The sequence below is a fragment of the Delphinapterus leucas genome, chromosome 11 (genome assembly GCF_059928025.1).
Source record: "Delphinapterus leucas isolate spDelLeu-1000000601 "Yukka" chromosome 11, BTC_Dleu_Yukka2, whole genome shotgun sequence".
NCBI classification, from domain to species: domain Eukaryota; kingdom Metazoa; phylum Chordata; class Mammalia; order Artiodactyla; family Monodontidae; genus Delphinapterus; species Delphinapterus leucas.
Window position 1 is genome coordinate 81,646,997 of NC_143139.1, and position 27,831 is coordinate 81,674,827.

General features: G+C 39.6%; 1 protein-coding gene across 3 annotated transcripts in view; it reads left to right on the forward strand.

Annotated features, from left to right (window-relative positions):
- The first annotated feature begins 821 nt into the window (after positions 1-821).
- Positions 822-27,831, forward strand: part of NR1H4 (nuclear receptor subfamily 1 group H member 4) — a 48,989-nt gene continuing 21,979 nt past the window's right edge. For 2 of the 3 annotated variants that reach the window (XM_022599921.3, XM_022599922.2), the window contains exons 1-2: positions 9,812-9,920; positions 15,596-15,961. In XM_022599921.3, coding sequence (XP_022455629.1) covers positions 9,812-9,920; positions 15,596-15,961 — 475 coding nt within the window. Of the gene's footprint in view, positions 971-9,811; positions 9,921-15,595; positions 15,962-27,831 lie in introns of those variants that run through there. The other variant, XM_022599924.2, reaches the window with a different exon arrangement.

A 27,831-nucleotide genomic window follows, 5' to 3' on the forward strand; every position in this document is an offset into this window, starting at 1 on the left:
GACATTGGAAGGAAGGAAGAAAGGAAGGAAGGAAGGAAGGAAGGAAGGAAGGAAGGAAGGAAGGAAGGAAGGAAGGAAGGAAGAAAACAAGACCTAGAGATATAGCTAGAAGTGAACACTGCATATCTTGGATTTTTGGAGGCATTCTGGACATCTCCTCAGGATGAAACTTCAGACATTTTGGTGAGATTTACCACTTTTTTTTTTTACCATAACTTCTTTTACCCTAGTTAAATATATGACCAAGGTAGACCATGAGAGTGCAAATGCAAGCCCCTGAAATTTTCTCTAAAAGGCTAAATTAAAGATGATCTTGGGTGAACACTTTTTGAATTTTTTATCTGCTAATATGATGCCTACTCGACTTAAGAAAGAAGGAAGGAAGGAAGTTGTCTTGAACCACTTTTGTGTCTTTGCAAAGACCTGTTCAACTTTAGAATAAAATTTAAGATAATAAATCATCAATTCATCCCATTTTAATCAAGCCTTTTATATCTGTTTCTGTTTTTTCTACATGTAAAAGAAATAAAGACATAACTAAAATATCATCATATCTTGCCCAAATCTCCCAAGTGCTGAAACAAATGAAAACATATGTTTTCCCAGATAAATTAGAGAGTATCTATTCTGAAAGCACATATCTTAGATATTTGTCCAAATGAGGTGTAAAAATGGTAAATGTTGAGGAAAGATATGTACAGAAAAGCTATGATAAAATGTCTACAAAGGGAGCCATATGTGCTTTTTAAAATTAGCTTGCTCTCTCTCTCTCCCTCTCTTTCATAATCACCTCCCTACCCTTCCCAAACACTCTATGTATTTATTTACCTTTCAGGGGATTTTTTTGAAGACCACCATAACGAAGATACATTCTCAAACAGAAAAGTTTGGATGGGATCAAAAATGAATCTCATTGAACACTCCCACTTACCTGCCACAGATGAATTTTCTCTTTCTGACAATTTATTTGGTAAGTTGTCAAGTTCATTTGAATATTAGTAAAAACAAACTGCAATTTGGACATACATAAGAAAAAAAACCTGACTAAGTCCAACAGAGAGTCCAGAACATTTTTTTGTTCCTTCTAAGTACTCAATAGATGTTAGCTACTACGCAAGGTTAGAGGTAAATCGGACCTTGGATTCATTGAATCTAATGGTCTTCTGTTTTATAGATGAAGACTGCAAGACTCAGGGAGCTTTGTGACTTGTCCAAGGCCATGAGCCTAGGTAATTAACAGAGCTGGGAGTAGAAATGCATTCTTGTTCTAGGGCTAATTCTAGTATTATTATAGCCTGTACTAAATTATGAAATCATGATTCTTATGGTTTAATATTATACCTATTAAAGTCTGAAGTTACTTAGGTTATAGCTCTGCGATAGGTTTCCTTTCCAGCATTCTTCTGGTGCTGGGAGAAATATGGCACAGTGTCAGGATTAGTCATTTAAGACGGATTGAGGACAAATTGTACTAAGTTGTTTTCAGTAGATCTGTAACTAGATGATACCATAAAATGATCTATTGCTCCACTTTATGCATTTATAAAATAACATCTCATTATAAAGAGTCTGAATTGAGAACATCAGCAAAATGCCGGCAGGGGCAATATTTTGGGTGGGGCAGGGCAGCTTTCTGCCACGCTTAAAATAATTCCCTTCTGCATTATAGCTCTGCTGGGAGGCTTGGATGCTCCAAGTTTTTCACTCTATATTAATATATCAACCATGATTGATGATGCTAGTGAAAATGCAAACGCTTGAAATTCACAAAATTCAATGTGTTAAGACACGATCCCCTATTTGGTTGCAGAAAGCCCTGGGAGACATTAATCAATAGCTTATACGATTACCTACCAGTCATTAGCTTTAGTGTGCAATGATTTATCAGGTCATTTCCAAGGAGGGGTCATTATTTTATTATCTATTTACATGTCTACCAGCCGCCATTCAGTATAAGAGTATCTAAGGACAGTGACTGTATTTTATTAATCCTAGTATGTACTTGATAAATAAGAATCAAATAATAAATAATAGAGGGAAGGAGAAAAGAGGTTTAGGGGAAAAAGAGATGTTTATCAGTAACTCTCAGAGAGATCAAAGGCAGTAGTTATTATTTATGCAATGCTAGTTCTCAGACATACTTGCTACATCTTATTCCTTCCAGTTGGCTTCTCTTCATCCTGTGGATACAGTCAAGGGCAGTGGGACACCTACCTCCTGTCTGGACACTTGACCATTTGCTCCTGGCCTACCCTTCTATGGGTCCTTAAAAAAATCAATGTATGGACATCTTTATAATTTGTGACCTATCCGTCAGAGCTCACAGGACTGTAGGTGCATATCACAGAGTAAAGAAAATTACTCTTGAGATGATTTTTTTCACATATAAACTCCATTTCCCGCTCTGAAATTTTACAACTGCATCTTAAGATCTCCAAATCTGAACTCTGGTGTCATCATTATTAAACAAATCCATTCAGCTCTAATTTGTATACACATCAAGAGGAAAGGGTAAGATCTTTCTTACAAACTAGCCCACTTTAAGCAAGCCCATCGGGTTGAACGTTGACCTCAGTTGTCAGGAGGTGAAAAGGATGTAAGTAGATAGAGAAAAAATTGTGAAGGAGCTGTCAAGTTAGAAGCATCAGAAAATGATTGCTAAGGAAGCACCGTGGTTCATGCTTTCTCTCAGTGGTGCTCTTGCCTCATCCCTCCTTTGCTGGACCACATTCTTACACAGTTTCCTAACACTTCTTTTAAGGCTTCTTAGAATATATAGCACAAGATGCATACGCTGCAATGCATAGCTGTTATTCCCAGCTGGAGCAGTTTCCTCAAATCTTCATCTGGTCCACCTCTCTTGGGAAACTAATCAGAGCCATGTGACCATTGGGACTCCTTTTCCTCTTCCCCATTAAGTTCTAGAGCCAGGTCGAAGCATTTTTTTCCCCACGCCTCTTTCCCCCAGGGGAAAACATACCTGCACTAAAGGTCCACCAAAGGGGAGGACAAAGAGTATTTTGACCCCTTTATTCCTCCTGCCCATCTTCTTTTATGTCCTGATGACACTGATGGAGTCTATGGACCTCCTACCCTGAGCTTAGGGTACAGAGCTCCAGGGAAAGGACTGTGGTTCATGGATGAGTAGCCCACAGTGCCTAACTCACCACTCCTAGATCTTGAGATGTGCCCGAGATTCAGAAGTGTTAACCCATGGGCTCAATTAGCCAGAGAGCTGTACTCTTTTCCAGTGGCCTAAATGTAATCAAAAACAGCCATCATGTTGTTATAACAAGGGCAAGTGAGGTTTACTGTATCGCATGTGGATGGCTATAATTTCTTCCAACCAAACATTGAACACTGACCATGTGCTGGATGTTAGAATAAAGCAGGGAAGAAGACAGGAAAAGAAACAGGCAAAGGAATGAGTAAATGAAATAATATCAGGTAGTGGTAAGTGCTATGGAAACAACAAAACAGGGTGATGTCACAGTGACTGGAAGAATGAGGCTGCTCTAACCGGTGTGGTCAGGGGAGGCCTCTGGGGAGTTGACAACTGAGCTGAGAAAGACAGAGCCAAAGAGAACATTCTAGGTGGAAGAAATAGCAAATGCAAAGGCCCAACGTCTAGAATGACTTGGAAGGGCCTTGTCTTCTCATTTTTATTTAGGCAAGTCGAAAGAGTCTAGAGAACTGGCTCTGGACCCCATATTTCCATTACTCAGCACTGGTAAAAGGAGATTATTAGGCTGGGAATTCTAGGACAACCTAGAATTAGCACTTGAGTCCACAAATTGCTACAGTTTTCGTGTCAGGAAGTGGTGATTTGGACCCAGTGGTACTCACCTGACATGACATGACTTTCAAGGTGGTCCTGGGCATGGTCCCCCTTCCTGCAGGTTACTCTAAATGCCATAATTAAATCCCAAGACACTGGGATTTAATTTAAGACATTGAGAAGGTGACATAAAGATTACTCAACAAATACTGATGGGCACTCACTAATGGGCAGTGGAGACACTAATGAGCTCTTGAGTGAGGCCTTTCAGCTGCTTCTAGAGAGGGCTGTGGAGCCCTCACTCTCTAAAGGCTTTGCTCAAGAAGGGGAAGCATCTCCACCCGTATAAATGGTTACCCTGAAAAGCAGAGTCTGAGGCAATGACTTGTGTGCAGACAGTTTATGTGAGAGGTCATCCCAGGGAGCAGGAGCAAAGGACTGGGGTGATGAGACAGGGAAGGAGGGAAAACCAAGACGAGATGAATTATGAAGATCGCTGCTGTGGGCGATTCCACTGGGAGAAGCCGAAAGAATTGTCCACTGAGGCACCGGGCATGGGGGCAGTTATTAACCGACCTCTGGCTCCCGTTGGTTGAGGGTTGCCCTTGGGGGCATTAACTTCCCTGCACTTCTGGGCTGTGCTTCTGCTGCTCCCAATGGAATCAAGCCAGCTGGTCTCCTGTGGCATTGGAGAAGCTCTGGGAAGAAAGCAAAGAGATGTGCAGCAGAGTGCCAATGTGAAGTGAGTCTGAGCTTGCACGTGATTATCTGCTACAGCTGCAGCTGAAATGAGAGGTGGGTCCAAGGATATGCATCATCACCAGAGGGGCTGCCACACAGTATTAATGTGATTTCCCCCCAAAATCAATTGGAATGTTTAAAGGAAAGCTAAGATGGGTGGGGTGGTAGGTGAGGGGAAAAGGTGGAGATTTGCTCTATAGCTCTGTTTTCTTAGGCTGGCCCTTGTAGAAAAGAAGGAAAGAAACTTAGAATAGAATTACAGAGATGGGGCTGGAGTCACCTTGTGAGGTCGTTTAACTTATTCTGCTGCCACACATCCCTAACAAATCCAGATGGGAATCTAGTTCATTGGTAACTCAATCCACATGCAGAATGCAGGATGGAAGGACATGGTGACCTAAGAGAGACAAGTCTGCTTTCCTTTGGGAGATCCTGAGAGCCAGGAAACTTGGTCAAAGATTAATTTAGTGGGTTAATAAAGGCTTCTCTGATGAATGAAGAAGGCAGGGTCTTATGCAATTAGTGTGTAATAAAAGGTAATAATGACAAAGTCCACAGCTTCCCATGGTTTAACATAGTGAATAGGTAGAATGTGGCATGTTAATTAAAATCTGTGTATCCTTTTAGCAAATTGTGGTTTAAGAACTAAAAAAAAAAAACACAGAATTTTAAAGACTCAGTAAGTAGAAAAGCATTCTAGTAATAGCACAGAATAAGCAAGAAAAGGTACAATCTTATGTTCCCGTACCAAATGTTTCCAGTACAATGGGTCCAGTTCCTTTAGCTTGGTGATACTGGGAAACATTCAATGAATGTGAGTGGAAATAAGCAATGAAATTGAAAGAAATAAAGTCTCAGTTGCCTCTGAGACTCTCTAAACTTCAGTTTTCTCCCCTGTAGAATGGGAATAATAATGACATTCACTTCACAGTTTGTTGGAGGATTGAATGGCTGTGTGGAAAGCGTTCTGTAAATCTCAAGGCATCATAAAGCAGTATCGCTACTCCAGGGTTTGAAATGTAGCTGTTATTATTTAAGTTGTTAGAATGATAAACACCACTCTACTATTAAAGGGAGGAAGTTCTGTTAATCTTATCATTGTTGAGTGCTAAGAATTTTCAAGGAGCCAACAAAAACCAATAATATGGAACTAAATTTCTGGGTGCTCTAAGAAAAAAACACATGTTCTATCTCACCTTGGCATTACAGCATTGCTAACAACAGCTATGGAATCCACGTTTTTGTATAACTTTTATTTTTGTTTCTAGTAGTCTTTCCAAAGCCCCATTCTGAATGAGGCCTAGCAAGGGGCAGGAGGGCAGATTCTATATAATCCTATTCACTCGCGCTTCATTTCCTTTAGCTACTTCTCATAACGTTATGCTTTTCTCAGCTGTTGATGCTTATTTTCTCTGGGTAGCTTTATTTTTATTGGAATCTGGTTCTTGCCTATGTCTTTTGCTTAAATTAAAAGAATCTTTCAGATGTTACAGAATCAGCTGGATGTTTTAAAATACAATGAAAGGTCTTGAGATGCAGGGTTGTGTAATATTTCTGACATTTGATTTCAAGTCTTTTTCCATCGCACTGAGTTTAACACAAGTGAATATAGTTCTGACTTGATGGGCCAATCAAAGCCAAAAGTTTCCAGAAGATGGAAAGATACCGCTGTCTCAGACAAAATGGAACGTTGCTTTAGCATAATTTAAATATTTTTTCACTACCATTTCTTATCCATATCTCTTCCACAGATTGAAGCAGCCTCTAAGGTTTTTTACTAATTCCCTGTGGCTTTGGTTTTTGCTCTCCCAGGATTCTCAGATGTGGTGCTCTTGTTAGTGAGGTTAAGAAATGGGAGAAGGAAAAGAAATATCAGAAGAGCCTTTCCTTATGACAACATAAATTACTGCTTCTTTTAGATGGGGCATGCATAGTTTGGAAAATGCATGCAATGAGGTGCATGTTGGCCAGCTAGTGGGCAAATCCGTTGCCATCCAGAGCATGGCTCTCAACCTTGCAGGCTAAGAAACAGGTCTCAGGGGCTCTCAGAATAACCAAACTGAGAAAGGTTGACTATGAAAACAGACTGCAAATTTATACATTTACAGTGATAAAAAAAATTGGGATCATAACAGCTACCATTTCTTGAGTGCTTTCTATATGTCAGGCGTCATGCTAAGCACATTTTACATTTGTTAGTGGACTCTCATTCGATCCCATCTCTGCCATTTACTGGTATGTGGTCGTAGGCAAATTCTTTAACTTTGTGCAAGTTACTTGTCTTATTTAATAGAATTCTCAGAAGAATGCCTGGCACATTGTAAGTACTCTGTAACTATTTGCCATTAATATTAATTCTCATAACACTCCTATAAGGTAGATACCATTACTATTCCCCTTTTACTGCTGAGAAAATGGAGATTTAAAGATGTTAAAGAATCTGCTGAATTTCCATAGATAGTAAGTAGACAACCAAATTATGGTCAGGATAAGAAATCGGAATTGGATGATTACGGATTCAGGTTAAGAGAACACTCCTGTTCACCTTCTCAGTGGAGAAGGCCTTTCCAGTGAGATTGTTTCACTCAAAGTCTGTTAGCCAAGTCTATTCTCAGGGACAGTTCTCAGAAAAGCATTGCCAGCATTTGCTCTGGGACTTCCCTAATTTTTATAGCATCATATCTAACGCCCCTCCTTGCCGTGACTGACATTTTATTCACTTTGCCCCAAGTACCGTCTACAACGGTGCTGTCCAATAGAACTTCCTGTGGTGATAAAAATGTTCCAGATTTACTTTGTCTAATGCTAATCACACGTGGCTACTGATCGCTTAAAATGGGACTAGTGTAACTGAGGAACTGATTCTAATTTTACATAATTTAAATTAACTTAAATTTAAGTAGCCATACATGGTTAGTGGCTACTGTTTCAAACAGCACAGACTTGTAGGAGAAAAATATACCTTGGGGAAAAAAAATGGCACGAAGCAGTTGGTCCTCACTGCAAAAGAAGCAAAGGGATTCAATCAGTCTTATTAAGAGAACATCCTGTGTGAATTTCACTCAGCAACAAGGGTCTCCTGGATCAGGTAAATTATCCTGCTCATTTCTTTTTTAGTATTGAAGTTTCTGGGGGCAACAGACAGGCTCCTCTGTCTGACCAGTGAAAAACTCAGTAGAGAATTCTTGAAATATAAAATTCAGAGATAGTTTGTCCTGGTTCTTAGCCTTTGGGTAGCTCTTCCAGCTTAGAGTCCCTCAAGGCAAGTATAGCTCTTGGGTTGTGAGGAGGGGAGAACGAGGTCAGAAGTAAACTGAGGATTGAGAACAGCTTTGCAAATGGTGATTCTTGGTTGAGCAATCAAAGCTGAAATACACCTAGGAACCATCACTCTTTCCTTTTTCTTGACAATTAGGGCAAGTGTGCTTTAGTTTTTCCACCACAAGGTTTTGAGTGAGAAGACCTTGGTTAAAGCCTTTGCTTCATCCCTTAATAGCTGGGTGACTTTAGACAAATCATTTAACTTCACTGAGTTGACCTTCCATGTCTGTAAAATAGGGTAAGAGATAGTGGGCATCATAAATTATAACTTCCTCAAAGGGTGCAAGTAAGGATCAGATGAGATAATGCATGTAGAACCACCTTGTAAACCCGTAAAGGCTGTAGAAATGGCTTAGCAGTGATTATCATGTTTATATAGATCACATTTGCCTTTTAAAACTGCTTTCACACTTATTATGTGATTTTTTCTTCACAACGGGTCCATGAAGGAAGTAGAGCAGGAATTATTATCTCTGTTTTACCATCTGTTGATGTAGACAAATGAGGTCCGCAGAAGCTGAGAGACTGTCCTAAGGTGACACAGTGTATTTGGTTGCATTATCCCTAAGCTCAACCCTGGACCTACTGAGTCCTATTCTGAAGCCCTCCCTTCCAAAAAATACCCAACAGTCACAAGCTTGGTATCCACAAGTTATGCTGCAGAAATTATTCCTGCTCAGGAAGCAAGCCACCCTACAACAAGAGTCCAAGGCTAAATAATTATAATATCAGTATGATGATGGTGGGTAGCCACACACTCTGCTAAGCATTTAATAAATATTATTTTATTTAATCCTCATAATAACTCTATGAGGTTGCATGATTATCAGTCCCATTTTACAGATGAGGAAATTGAGGCATAAAATGGTTCAGCTAGGGGCAGGACAGCAATAAAGATGCAGACATAGAGAATGGACTTGAGGACACGGGGAGGGGGAAGGGTAAGCTGAGACGAAGTGAGAGAGTGGCATGGACATATATACACTACCAAATGTAAAATAGATAACTAGTGGGAAGCAGCCGCATAGCACAGGGAGATCAGCGTGTGCTTCGTGACCACCCAGAGGGGTGGGATAGGGAGGGTGGGAGGGAGACACAGGAGGGAGGGGATATGGGGATATATGTATAGCTGATTCACTTTGTTATATAGCAGCAACTAACAGAACAGTGTAAAGCAATTATACTCCATTAAAGATGTTAAAAAAAGAAAAGAAAATGGTTCAGGAGTTCGTCCATGGTCTGCAGAGCTAGTGAGTGCCAAGGGAGCCTACATGTATTAGTTTGCTAAGGCTGCTGTAATAAAATACCACAGACTGGGTGGCTTAAATGACAGAAATGTATTGTTTTACCATTCTGGAGGCTAGAAGTCCAAAATCAAGGTGTTAGCTGGGTGGGTTCTTTCTGAAGGCTGAGAGGGACGGATCTGTTCCTGGCCTCTCTTCCTGGCTTGTAGATGACATTTTCCTTGTGTATCTTCACATTGTCTTTTCTCTATGAGTTTCTGTCTCTGAAATACAAATTTCCCATTTGTATAAGGACACCGGTCCTATGGGATTAGGAGGGGACACACTTCCACCCATAATACTGGATATAAACCCAGATTAGTTTACCTCACGCTGTTAAGTATTATGCTTTAATGCTTCCTGACATTACAAAATTATATCAATCTGTATCCTTTTGAGAGGAACGAATGTCAAGACGTAGAACATGGCATTTACCCCCAAATCCACTTTTAGAGCCACTGAACAAAAATCTGTCCTCTAAAAATTCCTAAATTGGAACGTGCTCCCCAAAACTGTTTATCTAAGAGCCTGGTTTCCAGCTTACTAGGCAATTTGGCATCGAGGACTTTTCTCATAAACATTTACAAATATTCTGCTCGGTAATGAAGTTAATCAGTAAACCCCACAACCTCTGGCCTCTGTCACTCCTTACCTAGTCTCATTTTCAGTTGCTGTGAGTAAGCTAAGAATGGTAATGCAGTTTCCGGAGTTAGAAAATCCAGGTCAAATTAGTCCTTGTCACAGCTGCACGTCGTTGGGATTTGCCATGGAAATGATGAGCATGAAGCCTGCTAAAGGTAGGCGGAGGTTCTCAGATGCTGGCGGTGGGGCTTCTGCCACTGGACTGAGGAAACATGGGGCACTTTTGCTTGAGATTCCAGTAACAGATCTCTGTCAAAGATGGCTCAGTCAGAACCAGAAGACTGGGGTGAGAAGCTGGGGTGGTGTGATTTCTATAGGGTTCCAGGCAGGTGTGTATTTCATTGAGACTAAATCTAAGTGTGTTTTCCCTATAATTCTTCACTGGATAGTGTGTAAAATTAGCACCATTCTTCCAAGTTAAACACTAGGCAGTTCTAGCATTAATGCCTTGGACACTTGAAAAAACCTTTTAAAGTACATGATTTCATGCAGTGTTTTTAAAATGGCAAGTCTCAGATCCCAGTGGGTCATGATATCTATTTTGTGACTTGTGACCAGCATTAAAAATTTAGAATAGAATAGAATAGGAATACAATAGAAATGTCAGAGTGCCCGTCAAGAGGTAAGGATAAGTGTTATTTCACGGAAATTTTGTTTCAATTATTTATACATATCTATAAGTGTGTATGGGGTAATGATATAAGATTTATTTCAAACTATGCATTGTGATGAGAAAAATAAAAAGAGATAAAAAACATTAATTTACTGAACTAGTTTCACAGTAGATTTCTCCCAATAGTCAATGGAAAATCAGATAAGTAAAGAGTTTACCCTTAAGCCCGCTTTGTTTTCTCTGAAGTAAAATATAGATTATAATTAAAACATAAACAGTATAATATAATGTTGTCTGTTTTAATATTTTTTTCAGAATAGAATCTTACCTTTTGAATTTCCAGCTAAAAGTGAAAGTCAAATTATTTTCATAATAATTACAATTTTGAACATATTTCTGGTTGTAGACTTGGCAGCACGTTATTTTGTTTAAATGTGTTGTTTAAAAATGATTGACACTGTATTTTTTTTAAATTAATTTATTTATTGATTTTGGCTGCGTTGGGTCTTTGTTGCTGCATGCGGGCTTTCTCTAGTTGTGGCCAGCCGGGGCTACTCTTCCTTATGGTGCGTGGGCTTCTCATTGCGGTGGCTTCTCTTGTTGCAGAGCACGGGCTCTAGGCGAGCGGGCTTCAGAAGTTGTGGCATGCAGGCTCAGTAGTTGTGACTCACGGGCTCTAGAGCACCGGCTCTGTAGTTGTGGTGCACGGGCTTATTCGCTCCACGACATGTGGGATCTTCCTGGACTGGGGTTCGAACCCATGTCCCTTGCATTGGCAGGTGGATTCTTAACCACTGCACCACCAGGGAAGCCCCTGACACTGTATTTAGAGATGGAAATTAGTTGGAAGCCTGCGGAAGTAAATTTTCCATCGTTTCAATTTAATAAGCATTTATTAAAGATTTACACTGTGTCAGGCTTTTTGTAAGGTGCCGGGAATGAAGGAGAAAAGGGAATGTAATATATAGTAATCTAATGTATTCCCCAGGAGTTCACAGACTAACCACCACAACAAAAATGTATTGAGGGGCTTCCCTGGTGGCGCAGTGATTGAGAGTCCGCCTGCCGATGCAGGGGACACGGGTTCATGCCCCGGGCCGGGAAGACCCCACATGCCGCGGAGCGGCTGGGCCCGCGAGCCATGGCCGCTGAGCCTGCGCGTCCGGAACCTGTGCTCCGCAACGGGAGAGGCCACAGCAGTGAGAGGCCCGTGTACCGCAAAAAAAAAAAAAAAAAGTATTGAATGTTTATGCTTAGGCACTATGCAGTTTACATTCTTTGTCTTAGTTTATCTTTATTGCAACCTTTCACCTAGATACTATATTTTGTTTCAATTACTATATTATCCCAGCTTTTCTTTAAAAAAGTTTTATTGAAGTATAGCTGCTTTACAATGTTGTGTTAGTTTCTGCTGTACAGCAGTGAATCAGCTATAGGTGTGCATATAGCCCCTCTTTTTTGGATTTCCTTCCCATTTAGGTCACCACAGAGCACTGAGTAGAGTTCCCTGTGCTGTACAGTAGGTTCTCATTAGTTATCTATTTTATACATAGTAGTGTATTATATGATCCTGGCTTTATAGAGGAAGGAACAGAAGCTTAAAGAAGTTCAATGTCTTTCCCAAGTTCACACATCTAGCAAGTTGCAGGCGAACTGAATCCAGGTTTGTCTACACAGAAGTGCTTGTAATGAGTATGTCCTACCACCTCAAATGATATAGCATGAAAGATAAGCCTGTAAACCAACAAAAATGATGGTACATGCTTCTGAGTGCTGCAGTAGAGTGTGTACAGAGGGTAGGAGAGATTAATTCTACCTAGGAAAACTGGGACAGGCCTGACAGAGGAGGTGATGGGTTGACAAACCAGGTGGGGAGAGGCACCAACATCACAAAGGCCTGGCACCAGGAACGGCACACAACTTCATAAACCAAGCCATATCATCTGTTAAGAAACCATGGATTGGGAAATAAAGGAAGGCCGAGAAGGCAATTTTTCCATTCATGAAACATTTCAACAAACATTCATGAAACATTTACTAGAATCAGCGTTGTGCCAGGGATGAAAAACTGGATATAATCTGAACCCTTTATCGGGCTCATCAGAAACTAACTGTGGGTTTATGAAGAAGTGCCATCCTTTGTACGTGAACCTGATTCTCCCATTTGGGTACACAGTGTTCTGGTCACAAACTCCTTAGAGCTGCGCTGTCGGATATGGCAGTCATTAGCCACATGTAGCTATTTAATTTTAAATTTTAATTGTTTAAAGTTACATAAAATGAAAAATTCATTTCCTCATTATTACTAGCTATGTTTCAAATGTTCAATATTCCATATGGTTAGCGGCTACCATGTTGAAAGGTATAGAATGCTTGCATCTCAGAAGTTTCCCTTTGATGGTACTCCTTTAGAGAAATTATTAAATGCTGCCAAATGACCCTCTACCCAGAAAAATGTTGCTTCCCTTTACAGGGGGTCCCAGCCTCTCCTGGAGTCCATTCAAGTGTTCGCATTTAAGAACTCTTCACTAAACTCCCATGGAGAATTTCTGTTATAAAGAAATCCAAATTCTCCTATTTCTTGATAAACTGATTCTTTAAAAAATCACTCATAAATTGCATTAAAATAGAAATGAATTTACCTTTTCCGAAAGTACACTCTAAAGTTGACCTACCTTTGCCCTCTCCACATCTTATGCTCTGTCAGAAAATTCTGTATTTGCTTACTTGGTTTTATCCCAGCCCTTGACATACTCCCACCCCTCCCCACCCCAAATACACAAACAAGAGAAAGTCTGGGGCCTCTTCTATCTGTTTTCTGTCTGTCTGTCACTGTTGTGTCCTCGGAACCTAGGACAGTGTCAGGCAAATTGTAAGTGTTCAATATATTTATGAGTGAAAGAAGTATCCTATAATTTATAGCATCAAAACAGACTGATGTGTATTAATATTTACTAATTAACTATCATTACAATCAAGATTTTGCTAGGTTCTTTAGGAAACAAACATGTCTTTTTATGGCACTCCACTTATCAAAACTTTTTCTCAGAAACTGTATCTTATACTCAGAATTACCTTATGAGATAGCGAGCCTGGGTGTTAGTAGCCCCATTTTACAGAAGAAACAGAAAAATGTTAGGCAGTTGTTCAAGGTCTCACAGTCAGTTAATGGAAGCTATTCTTGTCCCACCATTTTGGAGGATGTTGTCCATGCTGGGGTTTTTTATTGTAAGTTGCCTGTATATTTATTGTCTCTACTCTGTGGAAATTTGGTGGGAACACCGTGAAATACTAGAAGTGGATGTGCTTTGAGAATAGAGGCATTATTTAATAATATTGTGTACTGATCTCATAGTCTTACCCTGTTTTGTGTTGTTTTCATATAGTAGAATTGATGTCTTTGTGAAAGCGTTCCATTTTAATTGAGATGATTCCAGATATTGATAACATGATTTGACTTGAGTTGGGACTCCATTGTGTCTCTTGACTATTAAAAGATTTTTTGAAATAATGCTCGGAGACCTTGGAATTGTCTTGTGAGGAGAAAACTACACATTTCCTTAGATTCTACAGAATCCAGATTCTCTCATTAATTGATTATGTGACTTCAGGCAAGTTGCTTAACTTTACTAGACCTGTAGATGGAGAGAAACTGGGGCTGGGGGTGGGGATGGGAAGTTGAGTGAGGGTAAGATGGGTTGGAGGATAAAATCTAGATGAAACGAATGATTTTAATGCTTTTAGCTCTTTTCAGTTGTATTCACTCCAGAAATTTGAACCATATTTAGTTATTAAATAGATCAAGATTTTGCTCATATTTTAGCTTCTCTTTTTTCTGTAATAATTCCATATTTTTATATTTTTCCATTTTGCAGTCATAAGACAAAGCCCCATTGCCAAAATTTTTTGACTGTCAGATATACTGACTCAGTGCTGGTTTTATATGGTTAAGTTGGGCATGAAAGAAACAAAATTGATTTTGCACAGATATTGTATCCTTTGTGTTCCGTCAGTGATTTCCTGTATCAATGCAGAAAGCATTTTATTTTAAACAAACATCTAACATACATATTCTCCACTTTGCGTTGTAGAAAGGCCCTGAATTCTAATGCCCATAAACTGTTGGTCATACACTTATAGAGGTTTTAGACATAAAGAAGAACTATAACATCATGCAGCATGGAGTCTTCTCTTTACAGATAAGTAAAGGGAGGGCCATGAAGGGTAGATAAGTACTATACAACTGGGTTCAGACACCCAGGGACCTAGGTTTAGGGAAGACTTCCCAAGAGAAGCTATACTTAAAGGGAAATTTAGAGGTAAGTGGAGAATAGTGAGATAACGTTCTTGGAGGGGATGGCTGTTGAGGAAAGTTCCAGGCTCAGGAAACAGCATGTGGGAAAGGTCCTGAGTCTGGAAGCAGCAAGCCATATTTAAGGAATATGGAAGTCGGAACATGGGAAATGGCTGGAAAAGAAAGAAAGGGTAAGATCATGCAGAGTCTTGCAGGCCTAGCTATAGGTTACCTGAAAGCGGAGGCATTGAAGGGACTAACAAACTCAAGTACAGAGGGAGGAAGAGAAAAGCTTTAAAGCATCACAGATTTGAAATTATCGCAGAGAGGAGCAATTCAGCACATGGGCTTTGAAGTCAGACTCAAAGTCCAAATCTCAGCTACTTAGGTGTGTAGGAATAAAGTTGCCTAATTACTCTGTGCCTCTGACTACTCAATTTTAAGTGGGGATAATACCGTTACCCACTTTATAGGATTTTGTAAGACAGAAATGACAAAAGATAGCATTTGTATATATGCCTGTCCTTTATCTTTGTTTTCTGTGGATTGTTGAATGTTTTCCACGTTGAATAGTTTTTTTAACTTTCCTTTTTTCTTTTTCTTTTAAACATTCTTGTTTGTTTTCCTTTTCTCCATGTTGAATGTTTTCTTATTGGTTTGCAAAAGCTCTTTACATATGAATGATATGAGTGTTTTGTCTGTCCTCTATGTGGCAGATATCTTTCTGAGCTTTTAACATTGTCATTTAATCTGTTAATAGTTCTTTTACTGTCAAAAAGTCAATTTTATATTAAAATTTTAATGTAAATATTCAAATATTTCAATCTTCCCTTAGAGCCTGTACTCCTAACCATATGCTAAACTGCCTCTCTTATTTATAGAATGATGATATTAATTCCAGTTTTGTTATCACTTTTGTTCAGGCGTACTAACAGAACAAGCAGCAGGTCCTCTGGGACCGAATCTAGAAGTGGAACCATACTCACAATACAACAACATTCAGTTTCCCCAAGTTCAACCACAGATTTCCTCATCTTCCTATTACTCCAACCTGGGTTTCTATCCCCAGCAGCCTGAAGAGTGGTACTCTCCTGGAATATATGAACTCAGGCGAATGCCTGCTGAGACTCTCTACCAGGGAGAGACTGAGGTAGTGGAGATTCCTGTGACAAAGAAGGCCCGACTGGGTACATCAGCAGGGAGAATAAAAGGAGATGAGCTATGTGTTGTTTGTGGAGACAGAGCATCCGGTTACCACTATAATGCACTGACCTGTGAGGGGTGCAAAGGTAAGCCTCTTTTGGTTGGCAGTTTTCTCCTTATTAAAGTTTTTCTCTACTGGTTGTTGAAATCCCTCAAACTGGATTCTTCGCTTTTCCCAAATAACTTCCCATTTTCTCCTCCTCTGCTCTTACTTCTTCCTACATCTTCTCCTTCATTGGGATGTCATAGATTTCTAGGGAAAGCTTATTAGAGTATTTAGCTTGGATATAAGTAAACTTTTTCCTATTCACAACCTCACACATAGTTAGAAGGCATTTATGATTGTGGGTTTTGTTTGTTTGTGTTGTTTTTTAAAAGAGAAATTGCTGAACTCATCTCTTTTAAAATTAAGGTCAAGGACAATAAGATTTTATTCAATAGATATTTTAACATACATTTTCGTGTACTCTAGTTAATTGAGAAAGAGACAGAGGAAGAAAAACAAACAAAAGAAAACAAAAAGGAAGTAATGATAGCCTATATTCAACAAATATTTCACTTAGCAGGAAAATAGATCTGTGAGCAATTCTGTAGGGGAAATCAATGACATTGTAATCCATTTAGGATGGATAAGGTATAACACATGAAACATGAAGATGACTCAATATAAAGCCCTATGTGATCATTCTCCCGATAAGGACACAGATGATAAGTTTGTAAAATTTGAGAGGAAAGAACATAATGGACTAGTAGGTTCATCTATTTATTTTTGCATTTGTTCTTTCAACAAATATTCATGGGATGCCTACCATGTATTAGGCACTCTGTTAGCTTCCAGGACTTTGAAAGCTGATAAAGAACTGTCCCTGGAGCAGAATCTGTTGAATGGCGAGCCAGTTTGGTGTTCCCAGATGCCAATGATTGCCATAAAAATAAACAGAGGACCCAGCCACGTAAGAATGGCTCTAGGACATTTCAAACCTTTGAAAGTTCAAGTGATCAGATTGTCTAAAATTATATTAGTCAGCTCTTTAAAACTTGGTGTGATTTCATTAGATTTTTTAAAAACAAAGTAGTATTTATGCCCCAAATTTAAAAATTAAAACAGATCTATAAAGAAAATTTCAAAGTTCTCGTTTACAGCCTTTAAAATACTCTTATCCGTTTGTGGAGAGCCAAGTCTATATGGGTAAAAGTTACATATAAATTCTTTGAAGACATAGACTGTGTCTTCTTCAGCTCTGTTACACCTCATAGCATCTAACACAGTGTCTGGTACATAGTAAATGTGTAAATAAATAAAAGCATAGTAAATTTGGAATGCCATAATGAAAATCCATGCTCATCGCTTCCTAGCTAAGAAGGGGTGTAGCTTCAAATCTCCTGCTTCTAAATCTAACCCCAGAGACTCTATTATTAACCACCAAATGATGATTCTGCTCTCTGAGCTATTGTTCAAGGCTAATATTGACTAACTTGGTAGCCAAAGGAAGAGAATCAAGTGCTCCATTTAGGTGTCAAGGTATTGGTATTATCCAAGCCAAGGGGATAAAACCTTGAAGTTAGTAACCTGGGCCAGCTCACCTCCTTACAGGTGAACGCTGGAGTGAAACCTGGTCCTCCTGAGAATTCCGGGGCGTGGCCGAGTGAGTAGAGGGAGACCAGAGTGCCGTAGACAACCCTAAGAAACAGCGACTCAAAGACAGGCAGAGGATGAGAAGCCCATAAAGGATAGAAAATAGAAGTCAAAGCTAGGAAGCTACTAGGCAAGTGCAGGGTCAGGAGACCAGGGGACAGAAAACTGGTCTAAGGAGAACCAGTCCTCTGGGGAGCTCAGGGAGGAAAAGCTGGATCTGAACATAGGTATATTTTTAAAAGCAGAGAAAGGCAGGGCTTTTTCTTTGATTTTGATTTGAGACTTTGCCCCCATGATGACAGCAAAAGGACAAGAGTGCAAGAGCAGATGAGATACAGCCAGGCAGGGCCCATGTTCTACATCAGGGTTTGGCAATTGTTTTCTGTAAAGAGACGGATAGTAAATATTGTAGGCTTTGCACCATAGCGGCCTTGTTGCGATTACGCAACTCTGCAAACTCAGCCACGTAAGAGTGGCTTTACTTAGCCTACAAAAATAGGCAGGACAATAAAAAACAGGCAGTGGGCCAAATTGGGCCCAGGGCCTAGCTGTAATTTGCTGACCCCTGGTCTAGACCAATAACTCTCAGAATTAACTGGAAACTATGCAGTGAGAGAGCACAGCACTCAGGGTATATATGCAAGAAAAATAACCTTTTTTGTATAATTGGATTTAATCCAATTTCAAGCCCTGGTGGAAACTTTATTTCATCAATTCAGGATGAATCTACTGAGTTTTCTGGGCCCTGGAGGTGGGGCTCTGGTTCTTGGTGCCGTTAACATACTCCAGCGTCTGTTGAGGGCTGTTCTCTCTGGTCTTCGCTCACCAGTGGGAAAGGTCTCTGAGGTGCTATCCTGGCATCCTGAGCACACCCTTGCTTCCCATCTGGCCCCACCGGCTTCCCTGCTGCTCAGATGGGCGGGCTCCTGATGCTACCGCACTGTCACCTGGAACGCCTGGCTGCCCAGGGAAACCACACGGCCACGTCATCCGTTCCTGTGCCTTGTGGGGTGCAGGGAACCCCAAGGGCCTCCCCTGACTCTCCCCAGGAAAGAGCACAAGAATCCCTCTCTTCTAGGATTTCTCAGTGATGTGGAGTTCCCATAAGCTTTCTGCAAACCCAATCCCAGGACTCAGTCTGAGGATTAGGGGGTGGGAGGGACAGAGTTCAGGACCTTCTCGTGTACTTAACACGTCTTAACTCTTTGGTTGTCTGCCTCTCCCAATTTGGGGAAATTTTGTTAGTGTCTGGGATCTTGGGGCTTAGGCTTTGGTGACTGAAAAGCCAATAATTGGCTCCTTTGTGCTTTTTAGATGTTCTCTAGAGAAAACAAATGGAAATCATTCTGGCTTAGTAAATGGGGAGGAAGTACAAGGTGCTGCCACAGCAAAACCATGACCCTGCTTGCCAGCAGAGACAACAGAAGCGCAGCTCTTTCTTCACTTCCACTTCTCAAATATCTTACAAGGGCGCCTGTTTGGCAGAGCTTAAATTGTATCTACATTTAGCAGCAAGGGAGTCTGGGAGAGATTGTGTTCAACTGTCCTGCCTTCACAGTAGAGGACGCACGAATCCAACTAGCCAACCTCAGTTGACAGAATACGTAACTTCTCTGAGCCTCCAATCTGTGAATTAGGAATAATATCTATTTTTTACAGGGTTCTTGTGAGGATTAAATTAGATTTTTTTATGTAAAGATCCTGGTAGCTCTCTTGCCTTAGGACTTCACTGCAGATCCTTCATGAATGTAATACTTTAAACACACACAGACACACTCATACATACCCACGAGAAATTTTTTCTTTTTTTTGGTTGCTCTGTGTCTTAGTTGCGGCAGGCAGGCTCCTTAGTTGCGGCTGGCAGGTTCCTTAGTTGTGGCATGCGAACTCTTACTTGAGGCGTGCATGTGGTATCTAGCTCCCTGACCAGGGATTGAACCCGCGTCCCCTGCTTTGGGAGGCGGATTCTTAACCACTGTGCCACCAGGGAAGTCCCAATTTTTTAAAACTTAAAAATAAAACAAAGACCACCGTTAAACTTCCTGATTTCACTGGTCTCTGTTTCTGTTATAAATACTTTAATTTTTCTTAAGGTTTTATTTGTTATAGGTATTTATGGCATCAATGAGATAAATTTTGATTTTTTTAAAAAAATAACAACTGCAGAACACAAGCATAATGCCAAGTGACAATGAGAGCTATTTGCTCAGCACTAGATTAAATCGAGAGCTGTCCCTCCCCCTCGGTTATCATTGTAGAGCATATGGAAATATGCTAAGGTCTGGATGAATTTTGATTCAAACCTCAAACCTCAACTGAAAAACTGATCTGCATCTGACTGGATATTTCAAGTGGCTGCATTCCCAAATAGGTCAATGTCAATGCCACTCACAACCGTCTCCATGCCAGGAAAGAATGGTAGAACATTTAAAAGGCATTTTATGAGCAAATGGGGGACTTTTCATCCTTTGGAACATATTTTTATATAAGATAGTGAACCAGCATTAGACTTAGTTCTGAAGTTTTAGAAAAGATTCTAGAATTATTGAAACAATTGTGACATGTAGGATAGATGTAGCGAGTTTCCAACAGGCCTTTGGTTTATGGGTTAGAGCTGAAGTGCCCTGACTTACTTATAAACTTACTGCAATCCTATTTGATTTTGAGGTCTGATTTTATAAAATTTAATAATGATCCCAATGAACTCTATAGGTCAAATTATCTTAGAGTGTGATTCAAGGGGTGGGGATTAAACGATTTCACTGCATTGGAAGACTTTTGTTATAAAAGTCTTGGGAAGAGTAGGACTCTGAAGGCAGATAACCTGGATTCCAACCCCAGCTGATTCTCTTCCAAGTTACTTAATGTCTCTGGGCTTCAGACTTCGTACCTGTAAAATGAGGATAATAATAAAGATGAGGAGGAGGAAGGTGAGATGATGGCAATGTGATGATGATAGACAGAGAAATAGCATACATCAAGGGATTATTTTGTGCAGGCTTTATCAGGAGACTTTACATATACTAACTCATTTCATCTTCAAGAAAACCCTTTGAGGTAGATTTAAATAAGGTAATGTGTGTAAAGTGATTATCATAGTCTTTGCCAATAGGAAACCCTCAATAAATATCTGCTATTATTACTATTATGATTGGGTTGTCATGAAGAAAAAAATGAGACATTGGTGGGGTTTTTTTTGTTGTTGTCGTTCTTTTTATTTTTTTATTTTCCTTTTTTTTTTTCACAACTCACACACACACACTGTATTTTATTTTTACAAGAGATAAATAAACTGACACCAAGCATTGTAAAGGGATTACCACAACAAAAGCAATGATGATTGCAATTACCAAACATGAAACACATTCATACTATGTCATAATATTGACATTCAGTCCAGTAATCCACCACTGTAACAGCTTCTTTACTTTGCAGTGAAAATTGATTTGTATATTTTTGCCTCTGAGTCCTTGTGGGATTTTTTTTTTTTTTCAAACAGAAAGTCACAAAAATTATAATCATCCTCAACAGTTCACTCAGTCCCATGTAATTAATTTTTTTTTCATCTTGATCTTTTGTTAGCACTTTTACGAATTCATCAGCTTTCCATTAGAGTTCTGAAAATGCTTATTCATTCAGTTCAGCAGTATAGTCAGTTACCAGAAACCTGTACTTGTCAGTCTTTTCCATGAATTCCTTGAAGATGAAACCCTTTTATAGGAACATTTTTGTGAAAGCATCAGAGTATACCCAGAACTGTCTGTAAATGACAAAAGACTTAAAAATGACCACGGTTAAAGATGTGATGAAAGTTCATAATAATGCAATTGACAAGGAAATTTAGTTATTTCAGAGATACACATTTTAAAGTACTAACTAGAATTATGACTTATATTATACAAGAACATATAAGATTTTTAGAAATTTCATGTAATGTCTGAAAGATTTATATTAACATATTTCCATATAAATAACCCAAAGGAAGTTTAGTATTAGTTGTTTTTTGTTTGTTTGTTTGTTTTTTTATACTGCAGGTTCTTATTAGTCATCAATTTTATACACATCAGTGTATACATGTCAATCCCAATCGCCCAATTCAGCATACCACCATCCCCACCCCACTGTGGTTTTCCTCTCTTGGTGTCCATACGTTTGTTTTCTACATCTGTGTCTCAACTTCTGCCCTGCAAACTGGTTCATCTGTACCATTTTTCTAGGTTCCACATACATGCATTAATATACGATATTTGTTTTTCTCTTTCTGACTTACTTCACTCTGTATGACAGTCTCTAGATCCATCCACGTCTCAACAAATGACTCAATTTCATTCCTTTTTATGGCTGAGTAATATTCCATTGTATATATGTACCACCTCTTCTTTATCCATTCGTCTGTCAATGGGCATTTAGGTTGCTTCCATGACCTGGCTATTATAAATAGTGCTGCAATGAACATTGGGGTGCATGTGTCTTTTTGAATTATGGTTTTCTCTGGGTATATGCCCAGTAGTGGGATTGCTGGATCATATGGTAATTCTATTTGTAGTTTTTTAAGGAACCTCCATACTGTTCTCCATAGTGGCTATATCAATTTACATTCCCACCAACAGTGCAAGAGGGTTCCCTTTTCTCCACACCCTCTCCAGCATTTGTTGTTTGTAGATTTTCTGATGATGGCCATTCTGACTGGTGTGAGGTGATACCTCATTGTAGTTTTGATTTGCATTTCCTAATATTAGTGATGTTGAGCAGCTTTTCATGTGCTTCTTGGCCATCTGTATGTCTTCTTTGGAGAAATGTCTATTTAGGTCTTCTGCCCATTTTTGGATTGGGTTGTTTGTTTCTTTAATATTGAGCTGCATGAGCTGTTTGTATATTTTGGAGATTAATCCTTTGTCCGTTGATTCGTTTGTGAATAGAGACATTGTTTTTAAAACCTCCAGCTCTGTACCTGGCACACCTTGAGTGCTCATAAAACATTCGCTATTGTTGTTTTGTTGATGAATTCCTATTATTTTATCATCATTATTCTTCTCTTCATCCAGCCCCCTTAATTTGGATCATACACTATTTTCAAAACTATCTCTCTTCCTATTAGTTAACTAATTAAGCCTCTAGCTGCTGGGAGTTTGAATTAATTAATTCAATTTTTTTCAGTAAATATAATTAAGTACCAACTATATGCCAGCCGTTCTTCTAAGCCTACATGATACAGTGGTGAACAAAACAAAATTCCTGCTCTCACTTTCACCATTTTAAAGCAAAGTAGGAAAACAGTTTACATAATTGAGCTAAAATAGAAAAAAAGAGAAACCAGTAAAACAAACAAACAAAAAAGATTAAAAATACAAAAGCAATAAAATGGTATCTAAAAGAACATATAGAAAAAGGAAACGATAGAAGGGTGATTTCCAATGAATAAAAGTTGATATATCAAATAAATATAGAGCAATGATATAAAACAAACTGAAGACAATAGAAATTAGATTTAAATAAGAAAAAATGTTTAAACTAAATATATAAGCAATATATAAATAGGAAAGTCGACTAGAGGCCACTAGTCAGTATAAGCCTCCAGCTCCTGGGAGTTTGCCTACCTGGGAGTTTAAACTGCTGTTAAGGGCCTGAAAAGCCCAACCCCTGCAGATGTTACCCTTGCCCTCAGTCTCCCAAGGATACCCAGTAGGGGTGAGGGTGTCCACGGATTTTTGCTTTCAACTCCTTTAGACAACTTCATCACTTGAACATTTTGTCAAAGCAATGAGTACATGTCATTCGAAAGTCAAACGGTAGAAAAGCCCCTGCCCAACCATTTCTGCCCTAAGTCCTGTTCCCCAGAGGCAACCACTGATAACCACTAGGGGTTTTGTGTTTTTGTGTTTTGCATTTTGTTGTTTGATCATTTGGATAGGCTTTATTTCCACAGAACCATCTCCCCTCCTTACAAACACAGAATTAAAGATATAGAGAAGGCATACAATTTTTAAAATAATATTCCTTTATTATACTTTTCATATCCATGGAATTAGTAGTAATGGCTCTCTTTTATTTCTGATACTAGTAATTTGTGTCTTCTCTCTCTTTCTTGGTTAGCCTTGCTAGATATTTTTCAATTTTATTGACCTTTTTGGAGAACCAGCTTTGGTTTCATTGATTTTCTCTGTTGTATTCCTATTTTCTTTCTTTTTTTTTTTTTTTGTCGTACGCGGGCCTCTCACTGCCGTGTCCTCTCCTGTCGCGGAGCACAGGCTCTGGACCCGCAGGACCAGTGACCATGGCTCAAGGGCCCAGCCGCTCCGCGGCACGTGGGATCTTCCCGGACCGGGGCACGAACCCGTGTCCCCTGCATCGGCAGGCGGACTCTCAACTACTGCACCACCAGGGAAGCCCTGTATTCCTATTTTCAATTTCACTGATCCTGCTCTAACTTTTATTACTTCTCCTCTTCAGCTTACTTTGGATTTAATTTGCTCTCTTTTCTAGTTTCCTACGGTGGAAGTTTAGATTATTGGATTTTATGTATTTCTTTTCTAATGTATTCGGTTAATGCTATGAATTTTTCCTCTGAGTACTGCTTTTGCTATATCCCCCAAATTTTGATGAGTTGTATTTTCATTTTCATTTAGTTCATTTCTACGTTTTTCCTTTGATAGCCACCTCCGTATTTTAGATGTACTTTATGTGTAGCATTTCAGAAACACCTTGTTACTGAAACAGGTAGGACTAAGTGTAAAACATATCATATTTCTCTATTTCTGTAATCAAATTTAATCTTTCCCAGGCTCATAATCCCCCTGGCTGATGAGAAATTCCACTGGGGATATATTTGGGGATGCTCTTTTCCCCAGAAACATGCACAAATCTCGGGGGTCTTACACAGGGGGGAATATTTTGGTACTGGTTGGTATGCTCCTCGTTCACCTTTGAATTGATCCCTTGAGAGTGGACAACTCAGTCACCTTTTGACATGGGTATTTTATCTCAGGGTTTCCAAGGTCATGTTATTAGTATCTTCCTGTCCTCATCTCAGAGCTATCCCATTAGAGATTTGTCACCTCTCTAGAGGCTGTTTATGGGTGCTGGTCCAATACTCAGAGAACCTGTGAGACTCATCCCATTCTCAGGCTCTGGTGAAGTTCCCCAAACCTCTTTCCAGCTAAGCTGCCTCTGCTCCCCCAACTCTAAAAGCATTGACCTCCGCCTCCATCATCTTTGATACGATGCAGTGTAACCCTTTCAATGAGGGGTTGAAAACAAAAGCCCTATCCGAGAGTTATGTTTATCTAGAGGTAAACAACTTCAGGTTTTGTCTTAGCAAGTGAACATAAAAAGATGGCTACCCTCTTGGGATGGGATAGAAAAGCAAAAGACAACAAAACAGCAACCCCAAACCCCAAAACAATAGGACCAAGTATAAATCACACATGAATCACTTGATAAATCATCCTTTACATTAAAATTCCTAAAATTGTTGAAAAATACACATTTATGGACTCAGACAAACTGGGGAAAATAATGATTCTCAGTTATGGGCTGGACAGTTTCCACTGGAGACTCTTTATTTCATTTATCCTTATAGTGGCTCCTTGAGATAGTATTATCATCTCCTTTTTCCAAATAAAAATACCAACACTCAGAAATTCGCCCAGATCTCACAGCTATGAAAGAATGCAGTAGAACTGGTACTCAAATCTGCAGGACTCTTTTGTTTGTTTGTTTGTTTTGCAGTACGTGGGCCTCTCACTGTTGTGGCCTCTCCCGTTGCAGAGCAACAGGCTCTGGACGCGCAGGCTCAGCGGCCATGGCTCACGGGCGCAGCCGCTCTGCGGCATGTGGAATCTTCCCGGACCGGGACACGAACCCGTGTCCCCTGCATCGGCAGGCGGACTCTCAACCACTGCGCCACCAGGGAAGCCCAGACTATGTTATTTTAATGAACTTTTATTTCACAGTATTTTTTTTTTTCCTAGAGGGAGTATAGAGGTTTGATGAATGCCCTTTGACTACTAAGTTGTTTGTTGATTTGCCTACTTTGGAGTGACATTAGGCAACTTCCAAAAATAATTCAAAGTCAGTTCTTTTTAAGCTTATTTAAGAAAAAAAATTAGAAATTATAGTGATAAAAGTAAGTGTTGGAAAATCAGGTAGACATTTTTTTGTGGCTCCCTAACAGATAAAGGGGGAAAAAACCTTAAAAGCAACATTAACAAGAGCTAAATAGTCAAGAATAATTTTTATCAACTGCATCTCAAAAGTTTGAGAGTTTTTTGCTTTTTCAAAAACAACGACCTAAAACAGCTCCTGCCGGGCGATCAGGAGTCTATTACTGAGTTTTAAAAATTTCAGCGAACAACTCAAAGAGAGGAATTGAGATCCTAAAGCCCAAGAAACTGTGTGATGGAGACCAAAGCTTACCTGGTTCAGTATGGGCAGCTGTTCTGTCTAGTTTGTGCTACTTTGCAGTTTTCTACCAGCGAGACAGAGGTGGAGCAGACATCTGGAGTGGGGAGGGAGAACAGGATGTTTCTGAAGAAGCTTTGGAGATAGGGATGAAACTGTGGAGCACTTCACATGCAAAATGGGATTTGGGGAGTTTAATGTCAAAAGACAATTTTTAGGAATGTAATCTCCTAACTAGAAGGACAGCATAATATAGAGGTTAAGAGCATAGAGTATGGAACTGAGCCTATCAGCGTTCAAATCTGAGCTCTACCATTTACCATCTGTAGGACCTTGAGCAAATTACTTAATTTCTGTGTAACTCAGTCTCCTTACCTATAAGAGAGAGATAAGACTAGGTCTACCTCATAAGAGTGTTATTAGTGTTAAGTGAAACGCCATATGCAAAGTGTTTAAAAGTGCCTGCTACAAAATAAGTCCTGTACAAGTGGGTGGTGGAGTCCTTTTTATTCTATGGTCTGCTGAGGCAGAACTAAAAGCTGACTTTCTTTAGGCCATATTGGATGTTAAGATAACTAATTCCCCAGTCCTATGTGTTTGTTGCTGTTTAAAAAGTCAGGAGACCCTTAGAGGTTGAAACATCAACCAACATTTTATTGATTTCAAAGTAATGTGTGGCCTACTGTCAGTCCCTGGAGTCCAGTATGTGCATGTGTGTCTGTGTGGGCACGTATGTATGTATGAGTTGGGAGGAGGGTATGGTATGGGTTCTATCTGTATAAAGAAGCAGAAAAGCAGGATGTCCAATATTTTGCGTAACTGAGGGATCCATTTTACCATCCTATAGCTTATTCGCCTGCCACCCCAGGAAGCCCCCTAGCGCTACACACTCCCCTGAGGGCAATGCCAGCCCTGTCTATTCATCTTCGTTTACCAGGGAGCCTCTGTTCCTCAGTGAATTTCCTTTCCATTCATTTTCATATGACTTTTCTGATATGGGCATTGTTGAATATGCACTAGAGGCAGAGATATGTGTACGGATTGATTTGCATAAGTATAAATACAGTATGTGTAGCCTTATTTAAATGATAGGATGATAACATTGTGTTGCCACCTCAGAGTGAAAGCTAATTAATTCAGCTATTGAGATGATAATGATTCCTTTCTCAGTTAATACCAGAGCAAAAACAACCTGCAGAATTGTCCTAGCACTGTTCCTTTGACTCATCCTGGAATAAGGAATTTTATTTCAGTTCATTATTGAGCTATCAATATCTATCATGGTTTTAGAGGGAATTGTGCCTGGGAGGGGCTGAAAATTAGTGGGAAGATTGACTCAAGTAAGCTAAAGTGGTCATTGAGATCAATCATTTGGTATCAGGAAAAAGTTCCTTTTTTCTTTTCTTTTCTTTCTTTCTTTTTTTGTCTGTAGTTTCTTTTGAATTACACGATGTGGTGTTTGCACTCCCAATATCAACACTGATCTGAAGCACAGTCTTTTTTTAGGCTCTATGTGGTTGGATTTGACATTTAGGAAAATGGTAATACCATTCCTACTGAAAGTTATACCGGCTCACAAATTCAAAAGCAAGTCTATGACTTTTTTAACCTTCACATCTCTAACTTTTTCTTCAGCTTGTTTTCATATTGAGTTAGTTATCAAGTCCTGAATGTTCCTCTGTTTCCTGCCCCCCCCCACTCCCCGCCCCATATAGGTCAGGCATCAGTCACCCTCTGGCCATAACAGCCTCTTGCCTCCAGTCTCCGATCTCCCTGTCCCACCTTCCTTGACCTTGCCCCAAGGAGTCTTCCCAACACACAGGTTAGGTTAGACCCTCCCCTGCCAAAACCCTTTAAAGTCTTCTCTCTCTCTCTAGTTGATATAAAGATTCAACTTCTTTGCTTGGAATTCAACGGCAT